Source organism: Sander lucioperca, chromosome 9, assembly GCF_008315115.2.
Source record: "Sander lucioperca isolate FBNREF2018 chromosome 9, SLUC_FBN_1.2, whole genome shotgun sequence".
Classification (NCBI taxonomy): Eukaryota; Metazoa; Chordata; class Actinopteri; order Perciformes; family Percidae; genus Sander; species Sander lucioperca.
In genome coordinates this window covers 21,102,883-21,125,678 of record NC_050181.1, presented here as the reverse complement: position 1 = coordinate 21,125,678, position 22,796 = coordinate 21,102,883, and the positions used below count along the sequence as shown (strand labels likewise).

Genomic DNA, 22,796 nt, shown 5'->3' with positions numbered 1-22,796 from the left:
CACAACAATCCCTCCCAGAGAGTTCGGGCCGTATGTTGAGTAGGAATCATTTCAAAGCTGAGCTGTGTCATGTATCCAGATGAAGTGTCGGTGGGTCAGTGGATGAACACTCCTCCAACCAATCGGCCCGGCTCCCCTCCTGGCGTTTAAATCCACTTCAAATCTGTCCCACTGCACAGCGCTCGTTGTCACGTCAACACTCGTATGTGGGTTATTCTGGGGGAAACATTTTGTAACGGCTGCTCGAGTATTTAACACGATTCCTCGTTGACTTTTTGGGAAAGATGTTGCATTTATTTAATTTTGTTTTGGCCATTTTTAGGCCTTCATTGACAGGACAGCTGAAGAAACGAAAGGGGAGAGAGAGGGGGGAATGACATGCAGCAAAGGGCCGCAGGTCGGAGTCGAGGAGTGAGCCTCCACATATGGGCGCCCGCTCTACCAACTGAGCTACCCGGGCACCCAAGATGTTGCATTTATCGAAGTTAAAAAAACAGTTCAACAAATCGGCAGTGAAAACACCTTCGACTGTTACATTTCCCTTCATACTTTTCTCATTTGAACTTTTTGAAATCCCCGTCAGAACACAAGACAAAGCAAGAGTTTACTGCAAAACGTAATGTGCAAAATAATTGTCGTTAATGACCATTAGGCAGCTTGAAGTATGTTGGCGCCAGTATTGAAGAATTTTCAAATAGTACAGTTCATCTTCTCCGTTTAAAGCGTGATTTATGCTTCTGCGTAAAATCTACATCGTAGCTTAACGTGCAACACAACAATTTAACTACGCATCGCACGTCTCTCGGCAGTGGCTTGGTAGCGTTGCATTTCCCCCCCGACTCATTTCCTGGTTCTCCTTCTCCGTCAACAACATGACATCAAGGAGAGAGTTAACTTCTCCTGCTCCAGATTTCACACCGACTATAACGCTAGAGTCACTACTAGTGAAGATAATCACCATCACTCTCTCACTTGCTCTACCACACACACACACACACACACACACACACACCAGCCCTGCTATTTTCTTCAAGAGATCGACGCACACACCAACGTATAAGTATAAACATCAGGCCACGTAGGCTACAGCGAAAACTCTGCGTGGAGCCTCTGCAGAACCATACATCGCGCTTAGGCGTAGCTGGTGCTTAATACCACACACACTAGGCACGTAGCCAATGGTTGCATGACACGTCACGACATAGTGTTCATGGGAAATGTAGGATTGTATGTGCAGCCTGCCGATTCAAACAGACGCAGTGATATTTGCTTCTTCATCACCGGCCAAATTGGCCAGTGACTTTACAATGTTACCTGCCAAAGTTAATTTCTATCTGCATTTGGCAGGTTGGCGGATGTCAATTTAAAGTCCTGTTCATAATGTAGCCGCAGATCAGAAATGTATTTTGGCCCTTAACTGTTCAGTGCTTTATAAACCCAACAGAAGACTTTTAAAATCCATTGTTTGAGGGACAGGAAGCCAGTGTTTTCTAGCCTGTCCAACCAACTAAGACTAAAGTATACGTTGAATGTCTTCAACCTTTTAGAAGGCCTACAAGGCTGCCCGATTTGGTGGCCGCTGGCCAAGTTTGGCCCATGCTCCTTTTGTTTTGGCCGCGCCATGGCATTTTAACATGCTCTTGCTTATTCTACTCTTATTTTGAAAGTGCTGTTAAATCCTAATCGTAATGACTACGAAACTTGCATTTTGTGTAGCTAAAGGCCCTGACACACCAACCCGACAGCCGACCGTCAGGAGGAAAGGCAGCTGATTGGACGAACGCGTCACGTGGTCTGGCTGCTCCCGGATTTTACAACCGGGCATAATGGCGTCACGTTCAGAATACGATCTCATATTTTACGAAGATAGCTCACCGAAACGTGTTTCTGAAAACATTTTAAGAGAGAAATAGGCCGTGCAGTTGCTGAATCTGTCTTCATTTCAGATCGACAAAGGTCAGTTTAAAAGATTTTCCTCAGATTTTGAGAGCCGTTCGTCACGCTAACATAAGTGCACTGATTCGCTAGTCAAGGGCTAGAACTCCACCAATCAGATTGGTCATTGAGTCCGACTGCCCGCCCTCCGACCCAGCAAGTCAGGTCGGCCAAAATGAAGGCCAACGGCCCCTCGGACGGACGACGGCACGGACACACCGAACAGACTCGAGTCACCGACCCCCCCAGACGGTCAGACGGCGGATAATCAGGTTGGTGTGTCAGCGCCCTAACAAGTACTTAATCTGGGTTTATGCCAATGTAAAGCACAGTGCTGGTAAACTCCCCTATTAAATTACATATGTAATTTTTATCTGCAAAGAATTACGGTATTCTTCAACATCAACATTTATTTTTCCATCCAGATACATTTTGGTCCTTCATATCAAAGCATTTTGCACATCTGTTCTAGTTACATCATGTAGGGTTTTTTTAGGCTGTTATTTGGTCACTTTTCTGACTTTGGATTCACATTCAACTTTTGTCGTGTTACATTCTGGGTGCAGTGCTGGAAACAACAACATCATCATCATCATCATCAGCAGTAGAGATGTACCGATACCAGTATCGATATCGGCTCCGATACTGCCTAAAATGTTGGTATCGGTATCAGGAAGTAATAGAAGGAATAAAGCCCTAAAGAAAATGTACGTTAAAGTAGTTTATTTATGTTCTTTTTCCGTTATAACTGACTGTCAAACTGCAGAATAAAAGAAAGTTCTGTGGCGTTCATTATTTGTGTTTGTTCATGTTTCACAAAGAGTTTAACCTGAGCCAGACCGACAACAAAGATAGAAATAATATCATCCATACAGAGATAGTAGTATACAGCTGTTATACATCATATCATCCATACAGGGATAGTAGTATACAGCTGTTATACATCATATCATCCATACAGGGATAGTAGTATACAGCTGTTATACATCATATCATCCATACAGAGATAGTAGTATACAGCTGTTATACATCATATCATCATACAGAGATAGTAGTATACAGCTGTTATACATCATATCATCATACAGAGATAGTAGTATACAGCTGTTATACATCATATCATCATACAGAGATAGTAGTATACAGCTGTTATACATCATATCATGCATACAGGGATAGTAGTATACAGCTGTTATACATATCATCCATACAGGGCTAGTAGTATACAGCTGTTATACATCATATCATCATACAGAGATAGTAGTATACAGCTGTTAGACATCATATCATCATACAGAGATAGTAGTATACAGCTGTTATACATCATATCATGCATACAGGGATAGTAGTATACAGTTGTTAAAACATAATAAAATATATGACACACTGGTATTGGATCAGTACTCGGTATCGGCCGATACGCAAGTTCAGGTATTGGAATCGGTATCGGGAAGCAAAAAATGGTATCGGACCATCTCTGATCAGCAGTAGGTTGGTGGTTCGGTCCTGAACAGCCTGCGAGGACTGTCAGGTTTTTATCTTCAGCAGAGGCTCAAAGCTGCTGCAGAGAAGATCCAGTGAAAGCAGCAGCTTTCTGCCTGCCTGTCGCTAACCAGGGGGCCCCCCCCCCCCCCTCCCATCTCATCTCGCTGCTGACGCTGACATGCACGTCCCTGTGTGTGAATCCGGGGGTGACATTGATTATTCATGCAGCGAGTGGAGCCGCACCCCCCCTCGTGCTGACATGTGCCTCGCTCACTGAAGCCCGTTAATTGGCAGGAGAATGAGAGAAGACTGGAGAGGGAGGGTGTCACAGCGAGAGAGCCACTAAAGAGGGGAGGGGTGACGTGAGAACGAAGAGAGGGAGCGGTATCGTGCCTTGGTGTTGGAGCCCCGAGTAACAGGACTTGAGTTTGGATCTGTTGCCGTCGCACCACAGAGACCAAAACAAGCGTCCAGATCTGAAGGAAGCATCCATAATTTATCATTCAACCCTCCTCCAATCAGGAGTCTCCCTCCATGAAGATGACCACACATTACCCCCGGCAGGAGTTCACGTCCAAGGCTATGAACGGCGCCGAGAAGAAGCCGCCGCGGCTCAACAGCAACCTTCAGGAGTCCATCGCCCTGCTCCACCCGCTCCACAGGCAGCACGCCATCGAGCTCCACCGGCAGCAACAGCAGCAGAGTCATCCACAGGGCCAGGCGTCTCTGTCAACGTTTACCGCCCGCGCCGTGCCGGCATCCTGCCGCGCTCGCAGTCGTTTCCTCAACCTGCGGGACAGCGTCAAGAAAAGCCCGACCAAGAGCACCGCTAAAGTGGTCGGCGGCAGCAGCCACGCGGCAGGCAGGCCGGAGATACCCTGGGTGCCCTTCGCTTTCAGTAAGGTACATCAACATCGGCGACATGTTCTGTTTGAAGTTGGGGGACCTTTTGGCGAAGGGAAAAGCTATAATTCTACCGCTACCACTTCGTCTTAGAGGTTATTTCTTCTCCCTCGGTCTGTCAGGTCTGTTGAATCTATGAATGACTATTTTAAAACGTCTTTTATCAACCATTTTTTCATACACTAGCCTTCTTTAATTTTTATTTTTTAATTCATGCTTATTCTTCTTTTTCTTATTTATTTCTTCTGTGTGTGTGTGTGTTTGTTTTACTATATTCGTGGGGTCCAAAAACCGGGGAATACAGTATACTTGTGGGGTCCTCACAGCCTTGTGGGGCCCAAAATGCTGGACCCCACAAGTTTAAAGGTCTGTTTGAGTGTTAAGACTTGGTTTTAGGATTAGGGTTAGAATTAGGTTATGGTTAGGGTGAGGGTAAGGGTTAAGGTTAGGCATTTAGTGGTGATGGTTAAGGTTAGGGTAAGGTGCTAGGGAATGCATTATGTCAATGACGGGTCCCTACAAAGATAGTGAAACAAATAATTGTGTGTGTGTGTGTGTGTGTGTGTGTGTGTGTGTTGTAACTGCGTGTTTTTGCTTACGGAGTCGAAAAGGGTCTTTAAAGCTCCATTGTGTAAGAATTTCTCCCATCTTGCGGTAAAATTGTATATAACAACCAACTGAATATTACTTTCTAGCCGTTCCTCCTATGGTGACCGAACCGTAGGAGGAGGAAGGTCGGTGACTCGAGTCTGCTCGGTGTGTTCTGTGCTGTCGTCCGTCCGAGGGGCCGTCGGCCTTCATTTTGGCTGATTTGACATGTATAATCGGAGGGCGGGCACTGCCAGCACTCTTTTAACTTTATTTTTATAGGACAGCTTAGATTTGAAAAGGGAGAGAAAGAGGGGGAATGACATGCAGCAAAGGGCCGCAGGTCGGAGTCGAACCCGCGACCGCTGCGTCGAGGAGTAAACCTCTATATATGGGCGCCCGCTCTACCAGGTGAGCTAACCAGGCGCCCAATTTCGTTGGCTTACTACAAATGAGACCAACACGTAACTTACATTGCAGCCAATCAGCTTTCGTGTTACTGGCACGAGTCTCTTTCAGATTGTACCACAGACATAAAACACATTATTCTTCAGCTATGGGGAAGTGCAAGTTTAGCAATACTTGACTTGAGTTGATGTTGTGATAAAGGGCTTAAATATCATTCATAATGGCCTTAAAAAGGTCTTAAAAAGTCTTAAATTTGACTTGGTGGAACCTGCAGAAACCCTGCACTGTGTTGTTGGTGATGGAGTCGTCAACCAGTGACATTATGAATGAGCTGTCTGCACACGCACAGTGGTGCGTTAGGAGTGTGTCCTGCTGTCAGAGGTTGAGTTACTACAGTGAGTCAGTTCATGGGTAATCAATACAAACCGTTCATGTGTGACTCTGTTGTCATGACATCTGTCGTGTCCCTGAAAACCGGATGGACCTTCGTCATTTAAATTCTTCTGAAAACTCTTTTCAGTCTCTGTGTCCGTTGGGTAAAGGTTGGTGGTTTTGGCTTGTTATCTGGTTACTAAACGCTCAGATATTTATATTTTGTATTTGCGGTATAATGTCAGAAATACAGACATAAACAGCCGAGATATATTTACTTTACGATGATATGAAAATATGAAACGAAGACATCCTCACTCATCAGAGATGCTGTTAAGAGAGAGTGTTTATTTCTTCCTCAATAACTTTATTATCACATTTGTTGTTGTTTAATTTTTAATTTTCTTCTTTCTAACAACAAGTTTACCTGTTTTTACTAGGACTATAGTTGGAAAACAGCCATCTGGCTAACACTGGGCATTGACACATGTTGATTAATGTACATTGTCCTAATAAATATATAACTCCTAATTCTTAAAGAGACCCAAAACTACCACAAAAAGATCCTGATAAAACGTATAGTTCGTCTACATCTCCCTGTGTGTTCATCATCATCATCAGCTCATGTTTTATTTATTTTAATTATCACCACAAAGAGCCATCGTGTGCAGCAGCGCTCACTAGAGCTTAGATCGGGCCTGAAAAATCAAGCCCGACCCTACCCGAGCCCGTGCACGTAGTGTCCGAACCCGGCTCGGCACGACACATTAGCTGTAATTATGAGCCTGAGCCCGATTTTAAACCTGAGAATTTTTTGAGTTGTTTAAACTACAGAAATCTGTTCAGAATTCTTAATAAATACCGGTAATGCATGAAAGCAAAATTAAAATTTTCAGCGTAAAAAAACACATTATTTTCTCAGACTGATCTCATTAAGTGGCGTATGTATGACACGCCAATTCGTATGCCATTTTGGCGTGTTATCAAGACACATACTCGCTTTTTAACGTGTTTATGAACGCCGTTTGGCCTCCATTGACTTGCATTACATGTAAATTATCGCCGTAGCGAGTAGTATGATAGAGCGGAGGTTGGTTGGGGTGGCGGATGGGTAAAACACAGGACTTTGACCCAGGAGAGCTGGGATGGCGTCCCGCGTGTGGCATTTATACACTGTTTTTTTTTTTTTTACATGCATGTGACGACCTCGCGATAGCACGCCACGTTCTCGCGATAACACGCCACGTGGCGTGTATGTTTACGTCCGCTGTATACAACGTAGACATACACGTAGATAGCTCAAAATGCATCCAGATAACATAACCAGGAAAGTGCCGTGTATGTTTACACAAAGTCATGATGCCACGTTGATTTTCTGCATTCTGGAGAATTTTTCTGCAACAATTTATGGTGCAAATGTATTTAATTATGTAAAGGAAATTATAATAGTTTTTTTTGGGGTGGGGGGTGGGTTGCACTGGCAAGTTTTTATAAACCCCCCTGTAAATTACACCTATGCCCCTGGCAACAAAAGAAGTACCCTCAGGTTGGGCGTTACTGGATTCAAACATAAACTCTGTCCTCTGTGCGTCTCAACGTTGGACACACCGATTTGTATTCTTTGGGAGCAATTAAGCCCCATTGTCAGAGGCTTTCCGAGCGGCGCTCCAGAAGTAGGGCTGGCGGATCAATGTGGTCGATGTGCGGGGGCTAATTTTAGTGGCTGTCGGTTTTCCATGGGCTGCAGGTTCTGCTGCTGCAGCACAACAATTAAGCCTCTTCGAAACAGAGCGGCACTTCCTGCCAGCGGCTTCACGAGGTCCTGCTCTTTCATAATAGAGGTCAACGTGTTGAAGGCCGCCTCACGCTCACTTTTCTTTATTATCAGGCTGCATGTTCTCTCTCTTGTTTGTTTTTAGGGCTGTAACTAACGATTATATGAATATATGTATACATATATATATTTTCTGGATGAATGGATGAGTTGTTGGGTCTCTAAAATGTGGATCAGTGTCTCCCAAAGTCCAAGATGACGTCCTCACATGTCTTGTTTTATCAACTCAAACTCAAAGATATTCAGTTTCCTGTCCCAGAGGAGAGAAGAAACTAGAAGATATTCACATTTAACAAGCAGGAATCACACAAGTTTACCTGTTTTTACATAAAAAATGACTTAAACTGATGAATGGATATCAAATATATCAAAATAGTTGGATATTAATTAAATAGCTGACAACTAATCCATTCATCTTTGCAGCTCTACACTTTATGTAAGCTTTGAGTAAATATGTAAGGAGGGAAGGAGAGAAGAAAAGAGGAGGGAAGGAAGGATGAAAGGAAGTAGGCAAGGATGGAAAGAAGGCAGGATAGAAGGAAAGCAAACAAAGAATAAATAAAGACGGATGGAAGAAAGGAAGTACGTAGGGAAGGAGGAAGGGAAGATATGCAGAGAAGGAAGGAAGGAAGGATGAAAGGAGAGAAGAAACTAGAAAATATTAACATTTAACAACAACTTAACCTGTTTTTACTAGGACTATAGTTGGAAAACAGCCATCTGGCTAACACTGGGCATTGACACATATGTTGATTAATGTACATTGTCCTAATAAATATATAACTCCTAATTCTTAAAGAGACCCAAAACTACCACAAAAAGATCCTGATAAAACGTTGCGGTGCAAACAGCCGACCCCGTCGGCCGCTGGGACGGCGTGAAGTCACAGTTTGACCTTTAGTGCTGATGTCACGGCAGGCTGTCGGGGTTTTAACTCTCTGATCTCCGTGATTGAAATGTCTGCTGCTCTTCAATCATCACAAAAAAGGACATCAGCCCCCTGCTGAGACTGTCCTGAGGGACCGGGGATTTAACACACACACACACACACACACACACACACACACATAGAGACACACACACACACACACACACACACGCACACACACACACACACACACACACACATACACACACACATAGAGACACACACACACACGCACACATAGAGACACACACACACACACACACACACAGGCTCACAGACACAGGCTCACACACATACACTGACACACACACACACACACACACACGTGTGCACACTCACGCACACACACACAGACACCCACACGCTTACATACATATGCACACAGACACGTGCACACACACAGAGACACACACACACACACACACACACACACACACACACAGGCTCACACACATACACTGACACACACACACACACAGGCTCACACACATACACTGACTGACACACACACACGTGTGCACACACTCACACACACACAGACACCCACACGCTTACATACATATGCACACAGACACGCTTGCACACACACACACACACACACACACACACACAGGCTCACACACAGGCTCACACACATACACTGACTGACACACACACACACAGAGACACAAACACACAGAGACACACACACACAGGCTCACACACATATACTTACACACACACACATCACAGGCTCACACACACACACACGCACACGCACAGGCTCACAGACACACAGGCTCACACACACACACACACACACACACACACGCACAGGCTCACACACGCACAGGCTCACAGACACACAGGCTCACACACATACACTGACACACACACACACACACACACAGTCACACACATACACTGACACACACACACACACACAGGCTCACACACACACTGACTGACACACACACACACGCTTACACACGTGCACACACAGAGACATACAGACACACACAGGCTCACACACATACACTGACTGACACACACACACACACACGTGTGCACACACACACACTCACACACACACAGACACCCACATGCTTACATACATATGTACACAGACACGCTTACACACGTGCACACACACAGAGACACACACACACACACACACAGGCTCACACACATACACTGACTGACACACACACACACACACACACACACACACACACACACACACACACACACGGCTTTAATCTTCTCAGAGCAGCAGATGGGCCGAGTTTGTCACATCACATCGTCCAAAAAGCACAAGTGTCGGGGAACCTGTCAATCATAGAGCCTCCTGCTGTGATTGGCCGAGCTCTCTGACACTCTGCCCTCCCGTCCTGTGTGTGTCAAACTCCTCCCAGCTGGCACGTCAACATGATGAAAACAAACACTGACTACGTTTACATGTACGCTAATATTCCACAATATTCTTAATTCGCTACAGGTCACGTAAACAGAATATTCTGTTTGGATATTCAGAACGAGGCCTTTTCCAAATGTAGCATTGTCCGATTAAGAATAATTTTCGGATTTAGCATTTTCCGATTAAGACGTGTGTGATATTCTGGTATTATTCAGGTTTGAGAGGCAATGTATACAGCACATTCAGAATCTGCGTCTCAATCTGGGATTTTACTGCAGTTTGTGACAGTTTACGGCATTTCGCCTGCTTACGGCTTACGGTCAGCTCGGTGCGTTGCTATGGTTACTGTACACAAACCAAGCAGCCGACGGTTTGCAGGGCTGCAGACCGGATAAGGAGAAACACAGCTATACTTTTAAACATTATACAGGGTTCAACATTAAGGTTTTTTTACTTGTCCGGTCGGGCAAGTGAAAGAAAATTCTACTTGCCCGTAGTCAATTTTTACCAGAACCTATACAAACTTTTTTTCCTGAAAAAAAAAAAACCGTCCAAAGTGTCGGAAAGAATGTTTAGAAAACCATCAAAAACTTACAAAAAAAGAGAGCTAAGAGAGCTGACACACCGAGCCGATAATCGGCCGTCTGGCGAGGTCGGTGACTCGAGTCTGGTCGGTGTGTTCGTGCCGTCGTCCGTTGGAGGAGCCGTTGGCTTTAATTTTGGCCGACCTGACATGCTCAGTCAGAGACAGGGCAGTCAGAGACAGGGCAGTCAGAGACAGGGCAGTCAGAGACAGGACAGTCAGAGACAGGGCAGTCAGAGACAGGGCAGTCAGAGACAGGGCAGTCAGAGACAGGACAGTCGGGACTCACCCGGAAGTGGGGAGCGGATGAGTCTCTCAAAATCTGACGAAAATCTTTTAAACTGACCTTTGTTGATCTGAAATGAAGACAGATTCAGCAACTGCTCAGTAACGCTCAGCCATCACCGGAAAAGTGACTTCACTAGTCTCCGTCCAGAGACACGGGACCTGCTGGTCCATTATATATACCGTCTATGGAAATGGCGATCGGATGAGCGTGACTAGAGCCTCTCAAAATCTGATGAAAATCTTTCAAACTGACCTTTGTTGATCTGAAATGAAGACAGATTCAGCAACTGCACGGCCTATTTCTCTCTTCAAATGTTTTCAGAAACACGTTTCGGTGAACTATTTTAGTCCAATACGAGATCAGATTCTGAACGAGCCGCCATGACAGTCTGGCTGTGAATTTCCAGAGAAAAAAGAACCACGTGACACGTTCGTCCAATTAGCTGCCGGTTTTCATTTTCTGGGAACCAATCAGACTGTTAATGGAAACAATACAGAGCAGCGCCGCCTGCTGCTATGGAGACGTATTGCGTTTCATGCACGTGCAGAGCGTACGCTCAATCTGGCGTCCCCTCAGTGTGTTCTGAGGAACTTTTTGGACCTCGGGGACCCGACTGATCAGTTCGACTGACTTTACTGCCGACGGTCGGCTGTCTGGTTGGTGTGTCAGGGCTCTACAGCTACAGGTCTGGCTGACTAAACAGGGAGGGTCCATCTGCTAGCGATGGGGGCCGAGACTGAGAGAGCTACATGGAGCTACATGGATAAATATGCACCAAACAAGCCACTTTGAAATTTTGCTCTACTCATGAATAAAAAAGTTGGGTGACCTTCCCCCGTAGACTACAAAAAAGTTGGATGACCCTCCCCTCAACAAAGAATAAAAAGACACGACCCTCCCCTATTTTCCTCCAGTGGTCCATTCCATAAATACCGAACGGTCCCTTAGCCACGTAAACAGCTTAATCTTTTTGTGGAATAAGGGCAAAAAAAACAGAATATTAGTGGAATATTCTCCTTCTTTAAACCAGGGCTGCACAACTAATCACAATTTTATCGAAATCGCAATATTGTATATAAGTATTGTGGTGCTGCAGCTACGTCCCGTCCTACAGATCCTATCCTAATCACACTATAATCATTTAAAAAATATATATTTTAACATTTTTCAATGAAAATGAGAATAATGATACAAAAATGATCATACCAACAACATCTACAACAGTGGTTACAATTTTAAGCGAGAACAAAAATATATAGTTTTTATACAGACTTTTGTATACGTTATATATTCTAGTGTATTATTATAATTTGTTTAACGTGCAAATATTATTTTTTTACCTCAACATCAAACCAGATGAAGACTTGCGCCCCCCCCTGTGATCTTTGCCGCCCCCCTGAGGGGTCCCCGGACCCCAGGTTGGGAACCACTGATCTACAATATGTGGCTCCTACACCGTGCAAACAGCCCCCACCGAGCGTCCTCTCTCTCTCGTCTCTCTCCCCACATCTCCTCTCCCCCCCCTCTCTCTCCCTCTCCTCCTCCCCCGCCCCCCTCCCCCCCCCTCTCTCCCCTCATTCCTCTCTCCTCTCCCTCCTCGCCAGGTCTCTCCCGCTCTCTCTTGTCGTCTAGATCCTCCACCGTGACGTCTTCCCCCCCCCTTTGTGCTTGCTCCAGATCCTTTTATACATTTATATCCCTCCTTATGGGTTTTCTATCTGTGCCTAGCTCCGTGCCCTGTCGGTCGTCGTGTGTATCCAGACAAGCGTTGTGGTTTTCGGCCGATTTCTTTCCGTTCATCTGTAGCTCTGAATTTAAGTTAGCAAGTATTTATAAAATCAGGCTTAATAACAGTGGCGAAAATGGCAACACGTGACCGGTATTTTTTTTTTTTTATTTTTTTTTTGTTTTTTAATTGTTTTTTTTAATTTTTTTGTTTTTTTTTTTTTAAATTTTATTAATTTTTAAAAATAAATTTTGGGGGGAGCCCCACTTATTTGGGTTGTCCCTCGTATCCGCGGTCAGAAAAAACCGTGCGAAGACTCGCGACTCAATGAAGGTGCAAGGGTGGGACGGAAAGAGCATGTGGAAGAAAGAATTGAACTTTGGTATTTTAATACATAAAAAAAAAAAAAAAAAACAAAGGGCTACACAAAGAGCTGAAAAAAAGGGGAGAAAAAAAAACAAAAAATCCATCGAAGGGGAGCCAAAGCTCAAGGCCAATCCATTGATTTGATTTGATTTTAGGCTCCATGCTTCACCATTGCATCCTCTGCAGTGTGAAAAGGCACCATGTACGTACCGCTCTGTCCCCTCACTAATCTGCCCAAATCCTCGTTTGATCCCCAGTCGGTCGGTGTGTGTAGCATCATGAGGAGAGCAAGTCTTTTCTGTGCCGCTGCTTGTGTCCCATGTTGTGTTTGCAGGGGTGGAGCGCAGGGGGGGTTCGTGGTTGGATGTCGGTGGGTTTATTGGTTTTTGGGGGACGAGATGTTTTCCTCTGACACTGTGATGCGTCTTCTCTTCGCAGGCCAACCCCGCTCCTGTGGTGGTCAACACCGACAGCCTGGACACGCCTCCATATGTGAGTTCATGGTTTTTTCTTAACCCTCCTAGTTGTCCTCAGTTTCTATATCAGAAATTAACCGATAGACCGGCCGGTGACCGGAATTGGCCGGTTTTCGCGTGCTCGGCCATGACCGGCGACCGGCAGGTCAGTCTGACATATGGTGATTTCATGCTGGTCAACGCTCCAATTAACTGACAACATAAGTTATACCAGTTACAGTTCTCAAGGACGCACGCACACACGGACGCCACAGCACGGACGCCACAGCACGGTCTCTTTCTCCTTTCTCTCAACTTTTCCGCCGTGTGTGGCGCGTACCCGCTCGCGGTGTGAAGCGTGTCGGCGCTATTCTCCACATGTAGGAACCTGGTGAATTAACCTGCAACATGTCAGCTGTTTGGGAATTCTTCAGCGTGTGTGCAGAAGATAACAAGTTTACAATATGCAACACCTGCAAGGAGAAAGTAGGGCGTGGAGGGACGACACCAAAAACCTAAATCACATTTCTTTAGTCGATATTGATGTGAAAAGAAGGAAATGGTTCTAACATTGCACTTTAGATGTGTGTGAATGTCCCACACCAGGAGTAATTTATATAGTTCTATTTTATAGTGAGCCATTATCTGTTCAACACATGTTCTATTAAAGAAAAGAAAAATAAATATGTGTGTGTGCTGTAAAGTGGTTAGAAAAAATGAAATCAGAATCGGCTAAAATCGGTATCGGCTGGTCTAACTCAAAGAAAATCAGAATCGGCCTAGAAAGTTGTAATCGGTGCATCTCTACTTTTAACCAAATTGTAAAAAAAAAAAAAAAAGATAACGTGGATGGTTCCGTACAACCATTACTCTTCACAAGTAAAATAAATGATCAGCTCACTACTTTCATTGAATTTGGGTGTTTTATTTGATAACATTTACATTTATTTATTTTTTTATAAAAGAATGTAAAAAAAAGTGACAATGTTTTTTAAAAAAAAGCACAAAACAAATCGACAAAAAAGTCAGAAAAGTGACAAACTTGGGGAAAAAAAACATTGAAAAATAAATGATAAAAAAAAGTTGTGAGAAAATACTACAAAAAAGACCAATAAACCAGGCCTACGTCCTACAGGACATTCACTTAAAATCCAGCGGTTCATTAAAGGGGAATTTTGGTGAGAAATGTTCAACTTGGACCCTATTTTCCCATGCATTAGTTTCTAAGAGACTAATGTGAACTAAAATCTTCACACTGCTGACAGACTCAGATTATTATTCTAAGAGTCTGACAACATTATGAAATGATTCCTACAGAGATAGACCTTTTAGTTAAAGAGTAAGATCATTTTAGTTTAACATGGAACAGCCCCGAAATCACCATCACCAAACTACACCAGACTCCATGTAAATAATCAGGACTTTTAGCGTGTATAGAGCCAGCATATTTCCACCAGACTCCATGTAAATAATCAGGACTTTTAGCGTGTATAGAGCCAGCATATTTCCACCAGACTCCATGTAAATAATCAGTACTTTTAGCGTGTATAGAGCCAGCATATTTCCACCAGACTCCATGTAAATAATGAGTACTTTTAGCGTGTATAGAGCCAGCATATTTCCACCAGACTCCATGTAAATAATCAGGACTTTTAGCGTGTATAGAGCCAGCATATTTCCACCAGACTCCATGTAAATAATCAGGACTTTTAGCGTGTATAGAGTCAGCATATCTCCACCAGACTCAATGTAAATAATCAGGACTTTTAGCATGTATAGAGCCAGCATATTTCCACCAGACTCCATGTAAATAATCAGGACTTTTAGCGTGTATAGAGCCAGCATATTTCCACCAGACTCCATGTAAATAATCAGGACTTTTAGCGTGTATAGAGCCAGCATATCTCCACATGTAAATGGGTTAATTAAGGGTTTATTTCAACCAAACCAGAGTGGTGATTGTTGGAACAGTGGAAAGATGAACCAAGACGGCTTTTGGTAGTTTTATTTAGTTTCTGTCCACTTTGAATGAAGTGTGTTTTACGATGATAAAAGTACTGATTATTTACATGGAGTCTGATGTAGTTTGATGGTGATGGTTATATACAGTATCTTGATGTATAAAGTAACCCTGTGTGTGTGTGTGTGTGTAGGTAAACGGGACGGAGGCTGATTATGAGTACGAGGAGATCACGCTGGAGAGGGTAAGGCATCATTTTTATTTCTCTGTGACCCGCGACCTTGTGGTAAGAGCAGGGAACAGTCCATCACTCTCCTGGCAGCAGAAACGGCTCGTTTGACTTTGACGCTCTGCTTTTACGGGCTTCAGGAAGACTTTACAAACCTCCAGCACAGCACTCTATTTTAATTATTTAAAAGACGTGTGGCTCAAAGAAGACATAATGAATCAACTCCAAACTTAACTTTCTTTTTAATGCAGCTCTGTGTTTCAATGTAATATAATTTTATTTAAACAGAGACAATTAAACATTAACTTTACACACACACACAAAAACACACACACACACACACACACACACATAGAGACACACAGAGATACACACACAAAAACAAACACACACACACAAACACACAGAACCACACACACAGCCACACGCACACAACCACACACAACCACACACACACACACACAAACCACACAGCCACACACACACATACATAGAGACACACAGAGATACACACAAAAACACAACCACACACAATACACACACACAACCAACCACACACAACCACACACACAAACACACAGAACCACACACACAGCCACACGCACACAACCACACACACAGAACCACACAGCCACACACACACAGAGACACACAGAGATACACACACAAAAACACAACCACACACAATACACACACACACACACACACACAACCACACACACACACACACACATAGAGACACACAGAGATACACACACACACACACAGACACAGAGATACACACACAAAAACACAACCATACACAACCAGACACACACACAACTACACACAACCACAACCACACACACAAACACACAGAACCACACACACAGAACCACACAGCCACACACACACACACACACACACACAGAACCACACACACACAGCCACACGCACACAACCACACACACACACAACCACACACACACAAACCACACAGCCACACACACACATACATAGAGACACACAGAGATACACACAAAAACACAACCACACACAATACACACACACAACCAACCACACACAACCACAACCACACACACACAAACACACAGAACCACACACACAGCCACACGCACACAACCACACACACAGAACCACACAGCCACACACACACATACATAGAGACACACAGAGATACACACACAAAAACACAACCACACACAATACACACACACAACCACACACACATAGAGACACACAGAGATACACACACAAAAACACAACCATACACAACCAGACACACACACAACTACACACAACCACAACCACACACACAAACACACAGAACCACACACACAGAACCACACAGCCACACACACACACACACACTCTGTCAGCTGCTCATTGTTCGCCTTCTTCTAAAATCTTAGAAACCTTGAAGCAGAACCAGAAAGACTTACAAATTAGGTGTTGCTCCTTTATTTCAGAGAGCAGAATTGTCGGCAAGTTTTTTGTGTAACTGAATGTGCTGCATGTGTCAACACTTGTTTGTTAATGCGTGTTTTGTTAATTTTTTCCCGGTTGTCATGGCGGTTGTTCGCGGTTTCCAGGGGAATTCAGGGCTGGGCTTCAGCATTGCCGGCGGCACAGACAACCCCCACATCGGCGAAGACCCGAGCATCTTCATCACCAAAGTCATACCTGGAGGAGCCGCGGCTCAGGACGGACGGCTCAGGTGAGACTCACAGAGAAACTCCAGGCGTTCAGAGATGATCATTTATCAGATAAGAAATTAATTTACACACCAAAGTTTTAGGGCCCTATTTTAACGATCTAAGCGTACGGCGTGAAGCGCCTGGTGCAGGTGCGTTTAGGGCGTGTCCAAATCCACTTTTGCTAGTTTTGACGGCGGAGAAAAGGGTCCGATCATCTCCCATTCCCTTTAAAAGCCAGGTGCGTTTGGACCTTGGAGCATTGCTGTTATGATGGAGGATTTGCACCGTAATATTTTTATTTGTAATCTTCTGCGTGTGTGTGTGCTGCTGTGCATCTCTGTGTGTGTAACAACCATAGTGTGCGCGCTGTGGCAGCCCCGGGGACTTGAAAGCCCGATTCACAATGAAACTGGGTAACTCAGAGACAGTTGGCTTAAACATAAAGTATTCTTTAATAAAGTCGCTTGGTACAAGGGAAATGGTACAAACTTTAACTTAGGATTCTTCCCGTCCGGGGTCCGTCAGCCTTCAGGAGGTGTATTCTTGGGGGTTTAAGCAGAGCGAGAGGTTAGTCTTTTTTCCCAGACAATATCCTTATTGACCATCATCTCATGAAGTGTTGCTCCTCTGGGCCTTTGTTCCTCTCTGTCTTCCCTCTCGCCTGCGGCCTTGGGCTGGCTCTCTTAATGCCTTCCCCCTGATTACCTGATGGGCTGCAGGTGTGACCAGTGCCATGTGCCAAGTGGCTGCAGCACCTGCACAGGCAGATAGACTCCCTCTATCACCTCTCCCAGTCTGAGCCTATGTACCCGCCCCTGTGCTGGATGGGCTGGCCTGTTTCTCCTGGTTTTTACTAATTTTACTAATGCTCTGTTAAAATAACAATGAAATGCTGCGTTATTGACTTTAGACCAGGTTTTTGTTGGTCAATGGTGCCATCACTTCCCACTGCCTCAAGATAGCAATACTCCCAGAATGCACCTGAACACACCTCCCTGTAAGACCAGCACGCCCAGAATGCACCTGAACACACTTCCCTGTGAGACCAGCACGCCCAGAATGCACCTGAACACACCTCCCTGTAAGACCAGCACGCCCAGAATGCACCTGAACACACCTCCCTGTAAGACCAGCTCGCCCAGAATGCACCTGAACACACCTCCCTGTAAGACCAGCACGCCCAGAATGCACCTGAACACACCTCCCTGTAAGACCAGCACGCCCAGAATGCACCTGAACACACCTCCCTGTAAGACCAGCATGCCCAGAATGCACCTGAACACACCTCCCTGTAAGACCAGCACGCCCAGAATGCACCTGAACACACCTCCCTGTAAGATCATGGGCCACAGATGGATGCAGGTGCATTTGTTATTTAAACGATGTGGGCGCTGGACAGGAAACTGAGAACTGTGTCGGTCTTAAACTAGCAAAGACACTTCGTCAGGCTTTGTGCTGCGCTGGGTGCGAGATAGGACCCTTAGAGTTGTTGGTTAGGATCACGGGTATATAATATAACCTGGATGCAGTGTTGGAGGCGGAGCCCCGTTCAGTCCTTTGAGAGTTGATTAGTGGGCATGAAGCCAAAAAAAGTTCAACTTCCAAGCCCAGCCGGCTACTTCCTATTAAGCTCTCCGCTAGTCTTGCATAGCCAGACGTTCCTCCACATCGCTGTGAAGGATGGTTTGGCTAGTCCACCCAGCATTAACGTGCTCTGGTTTATCGGCATTTCTTTAAACCAATCACAATCGTAGTCGTAATCGAAGTCCAAACTGCCTGAGAGCTTCTCCTGTACTATACGGTAATTCCTCTACTATGAGACAGTAAGTCTCGTGGTTATGACCCAATCGTTAGCCTATTTTTATAAAAACGTCTGCTACGGAGCCATAACGTGAGCTACAAGGTAATGGAGCCTTTTATACATTGTCGTGTTTCTTTAGAAATAAACAATGGACAAATAGAGTCTTTAAACTCTTCAGATGTAAAGTTATTCTCTGTCAAAGTGACGTCAAAATGAATGGCAGTCAATGGGATGCTAACGGGAGGTGATGGCTTGGTAGCATCAAAATGGCGCCATAGGAGGTTCGAGCTCTGAAGCGAAGCTTACTTACTGCTAACTTAAATGGGGATTAAAAGATTTAATCATGCGGATCTTCTAGACTTTCTAAATGCAGATTGCAACAGTAAGGGATTCCCGATGGCCCGGAAATGGGTTGTATCATAAATGACGTTATCGTTCCCTTGTCCCCCTTCCCTTGTCCATGTTGGAGAATACTTGTTGAATGATTTGATTTGAATGTGGCGTTGGCCAATCAAGAATTGAGTTGTCGCTAGTGACGTGTGACTGGCGACCGCGTGGTTAGAAGAAGATGATGGCTGCGTACGTACGAGCTAAAGCCAAAGAGTGAGCTTCAAAGCCCGGCACACTTCCTCAGGGCCTGGCGTCCTTTACCCAGAAACCCCTGCAGCGTCCCGCTGCCTTTCACTCCTTCATTCATAATGCAGCAGAAAGAGTCTGACGCAGCTGATCCAGGCGATGATGGACAGCCAGCCCTGCCTCAGTGTCAGGTTGCCTCTGACAGATGAAGCCCGTTTGTTTGTGGGTCTGTCAGTCGTCAGCACGGCTCAAGTGTCAGAGAGAGAGAGAGAGAGAGAGAGAGAGAGAGAGAGAGAGAGAGAAAGAGAGGGGAGACATGCAGGAAATCATCACAGGTCGGACTCTAACCCTGGACCTCTGCAGGGAAGAGGAAAACACAACGTTCAAAAGAAGTAGACGGAGAAAGAGGAAACTACCTGATGAACTTGTCATAAAACCCAGAATATTGCCTTGGATTAGGGTGGCACCAAGACCTGGGTCTTGGGTGCAGCTGTCGCTGTGGACCTGCTACACCCTGCTACGCTCTGCGATTCCCTGCAGTGTCCGGCTGCGTCCTGCCGCGTCCATCCATGCTCTGTTGTACCACACTACACCCCCTAACGCCCTGCTGTGCCCTACTGTTACGCCCCGTAGCTAGGGGTATCAGGACATAAACGTAAAACCAGATGGAATTGGTATTAGAAAGGAAATTTATTCCAGAATCAGGCAAATGACAACAAACAGTGCTCAAACAAAAGGACAAGTGGGCCGATGGGTGCTGCGGAAAACAAAAACAGAATATAACAAAAGGAGATCTTCAAAAGGAAGACTATTTCTAAATCTAAATGAAAACAAAAGATTAAACAGAACACCTCTCTAACTTAAATACTTGGTTAAACACAAAACAGTACTCACAGCACCCCTGAACCTAGTGTGACTAATACAACACAAATTGACTAAATGCAGGAAGGATATCAGTTTTTAGAGCTTACTCCTAGGCCCACGTCCTCACACTCTCAAACAGTTTCTCCACAAAGTCTGGTCTGGCAGCTGCCCTCAGCTGCAAACAATTAGGCTCTTTAAGCTGGAGGCAGAGTTGATTGACTCCTCTCGATTGGCCAGTCAGGTAGTGGCCTGCCGCACCAATCAGCAGCTCCCTTCTCCAGGCACTGGGCGGGGCTTTCCTGGTCCATCCAATCAGCAGCACGGGATGGCACAGCCTGCTTTGCATCTCATATCATACTCCATTATACCACACACGAGGGTGTTGTCGGCAGCCGTAACATGACATGAACTACTACGACTACCATTGTAGCCACTGTTCCATTATCTTTGTGACTATTATTGCCACTGTTCATCACACCCCCAACCGGCACCGTCAGACACCTCCTACCAAGAGCCTGGGTGTGTCCCAGGTTTCTTCCTAAAAGGGAGTTTTTCCTCACCACTGTCGCACTAAATGCTTGCTCTTGGGGGAATCACTGTAATTGTTGGGTCTTTGTAAATTACAGAGTGTGGTCTAGACCTACTCTATCTGTAAAGTGTCTCGAGATAACTTGTTATGATTTGATACTATAAATAAAATAAAATTGAATTGAAAACAATATTTAGATGACAAGCTTATTTAAAGGTGCACTATGAGTTCCTGCACGGTCACTTCTGTTGACGTTCCAAGTAAATTTCAAAACTAAACAGAGCAAGCTGGCCCCTCCCCCCATGTTTCCGTAACTGTCATGACGAACTGACTAACTGTCACTAACCCCCTCCCCCAATCATCTTGTCGGTGATTGGCTGGAACATGGTTTGTTGTATTTTGGTGCCCAGCCTATGCCTCTAGTGTTAGTTTGACGTTTACGACCCCTGTGTTGTCTCCCGAGACCGGGCTTTTTCACGGTGTGTTCAGGGGGCAGGCAGCTAGCGGGTCAAGGAGAGATGCCTACGATTTCAGACAAAAATGAAATTGCGCTGAAACCATGCAGGAACTCATAGCGCACCTTTAATACAGACAGTTCACAAACATACAAAACACAGATTTAATCCAGCAGAGAGGACATTTAAATAAGATTTTTAACTGATTGCTCAAGTGTCTGTGAGAAAGGAAAACGTTCAAAAGAAGTGGACGGAGAACAGTGAAAGTCTGTCTCAGTTTGTAACTTTGTACTCAATATTCACATGACACACTTATTAATATATACAGTTCATAAAACTACAACACAGATTGAATCCAGCGGAGAACATGTACAGACAAGGAGCGAAAGATCAAATAAAACAAGCTAGAAATAAGATATATGTGTACCATGACGCTGCGCCCAAAGATTGCGAGGCATTTCGTTTTAGAAAAGAGAACCACTTACAACTCCCAATACGTTTGTTGATTGGCTACTGCTAGCCACAGAGTAGCCTATCAGAGCAAGACAAAGCAGCTGCCCTGTTCACAAGCCAATCAGTCAGCGTCAGCGACCACACCGAGAGAGTCGGCAAAATGGATTCTGGAAAGAAGCTGTTGCAATTGAAAGTGTCATCGAAGGACCCCTCAATCCATTTTCAGGAGCTGTGAGAAGATCTCCGTTAGGAATTACGTAATGAAATGGCCTAGGCCTGCAGGTAACGCATGTATGGTGTAGCCTAAATTTCCGAGGCAACCTCAGTGATTTGACCGCGATTAACCAAACATGCTACAGGGTTAACCCCCCTAACCCTAATCCCCTAACCCTAACCCTGATAACTTTAGACAACATAGGGAAGGAAACTGGAGCTGGACGGGATTCGGGCGTCTTTCTCTCGGGATTTTGCAGGACAGGATCTTGTGGGGGGGGGAGGGGGTGCAGTCACGTGATCGGGATTAACATGTAAACATTTACTGGACTCTCGAAAAATGTCTCCGGTTTTTTTTACCCCTAACTAACTCACTACTTCATTTCAGCTCCTCTGGTTTGTTTCGAGCAGTTCCGTTCGTTTCCGAGACTACACACACACACACACACACACACCAAACCGGCCGAATTTTTTGCCGGAAAACAGACCAATCTGTAAACACTGAGTTGTCTGATCGTTTTTGCAGCCTGATGATTTAAACCAGACGCTTCACTTCATTTATTACCGGCCAAATTGGCTCGTAACTTCACAATGTGATAACAGCCAGAGTTCATTTTTTACCCACATTTGGCGTGTTGGTGGGTGTCGATTTAAAGCCCTGATTGGCTGTTGATATTAACCATCCATTTTGTCCTCAGGTCAAATTTGACTGAAAAGTTTCTATATCAGAAATTTGGGTTTCTTTCAACCA

The 22,796-nt window shown here is 44.9% G+C and overlaps 1 protein-coding gene across 14 annotated transcripts in view; it reads left to right on the top strand.

The window, feature by feature from the left end:
• The window catches only part of LOC116052734 (discs large homolog 1-like protein), a 186,833-nt gene that overhangs the window by 116,739 nt on the left and 47,298 nt on the right, over positions 1 to 22,796 (top strand). For 13 of the 14 annotated variants that reach the window (XM_036005207.1, XM_036005206.1, XM_036005209.1 and 10 more), the window contains 3 exons: positions 13,252 to 13,305; positions 15,422 to 15,472; positions 17,050 to 17,174. In XM_036005207.1, the coding sequence (XP_035861100.1) occupies positions 13,252 to 13,305; positions 15,422 to 15,472; positions 17,050 to 17,174 (230 nt within the window). Of the gene's footprint in view, positions 1 to 3,799; positions 4,324 to 13,251; positions 13,306 to 15,421; positions 15,473 to 17,049; positions 17,175 to 22,796 lie in introns of those variants that run through there. The other variant, XM_036005216.1, reaches the window with a different exon arrangement.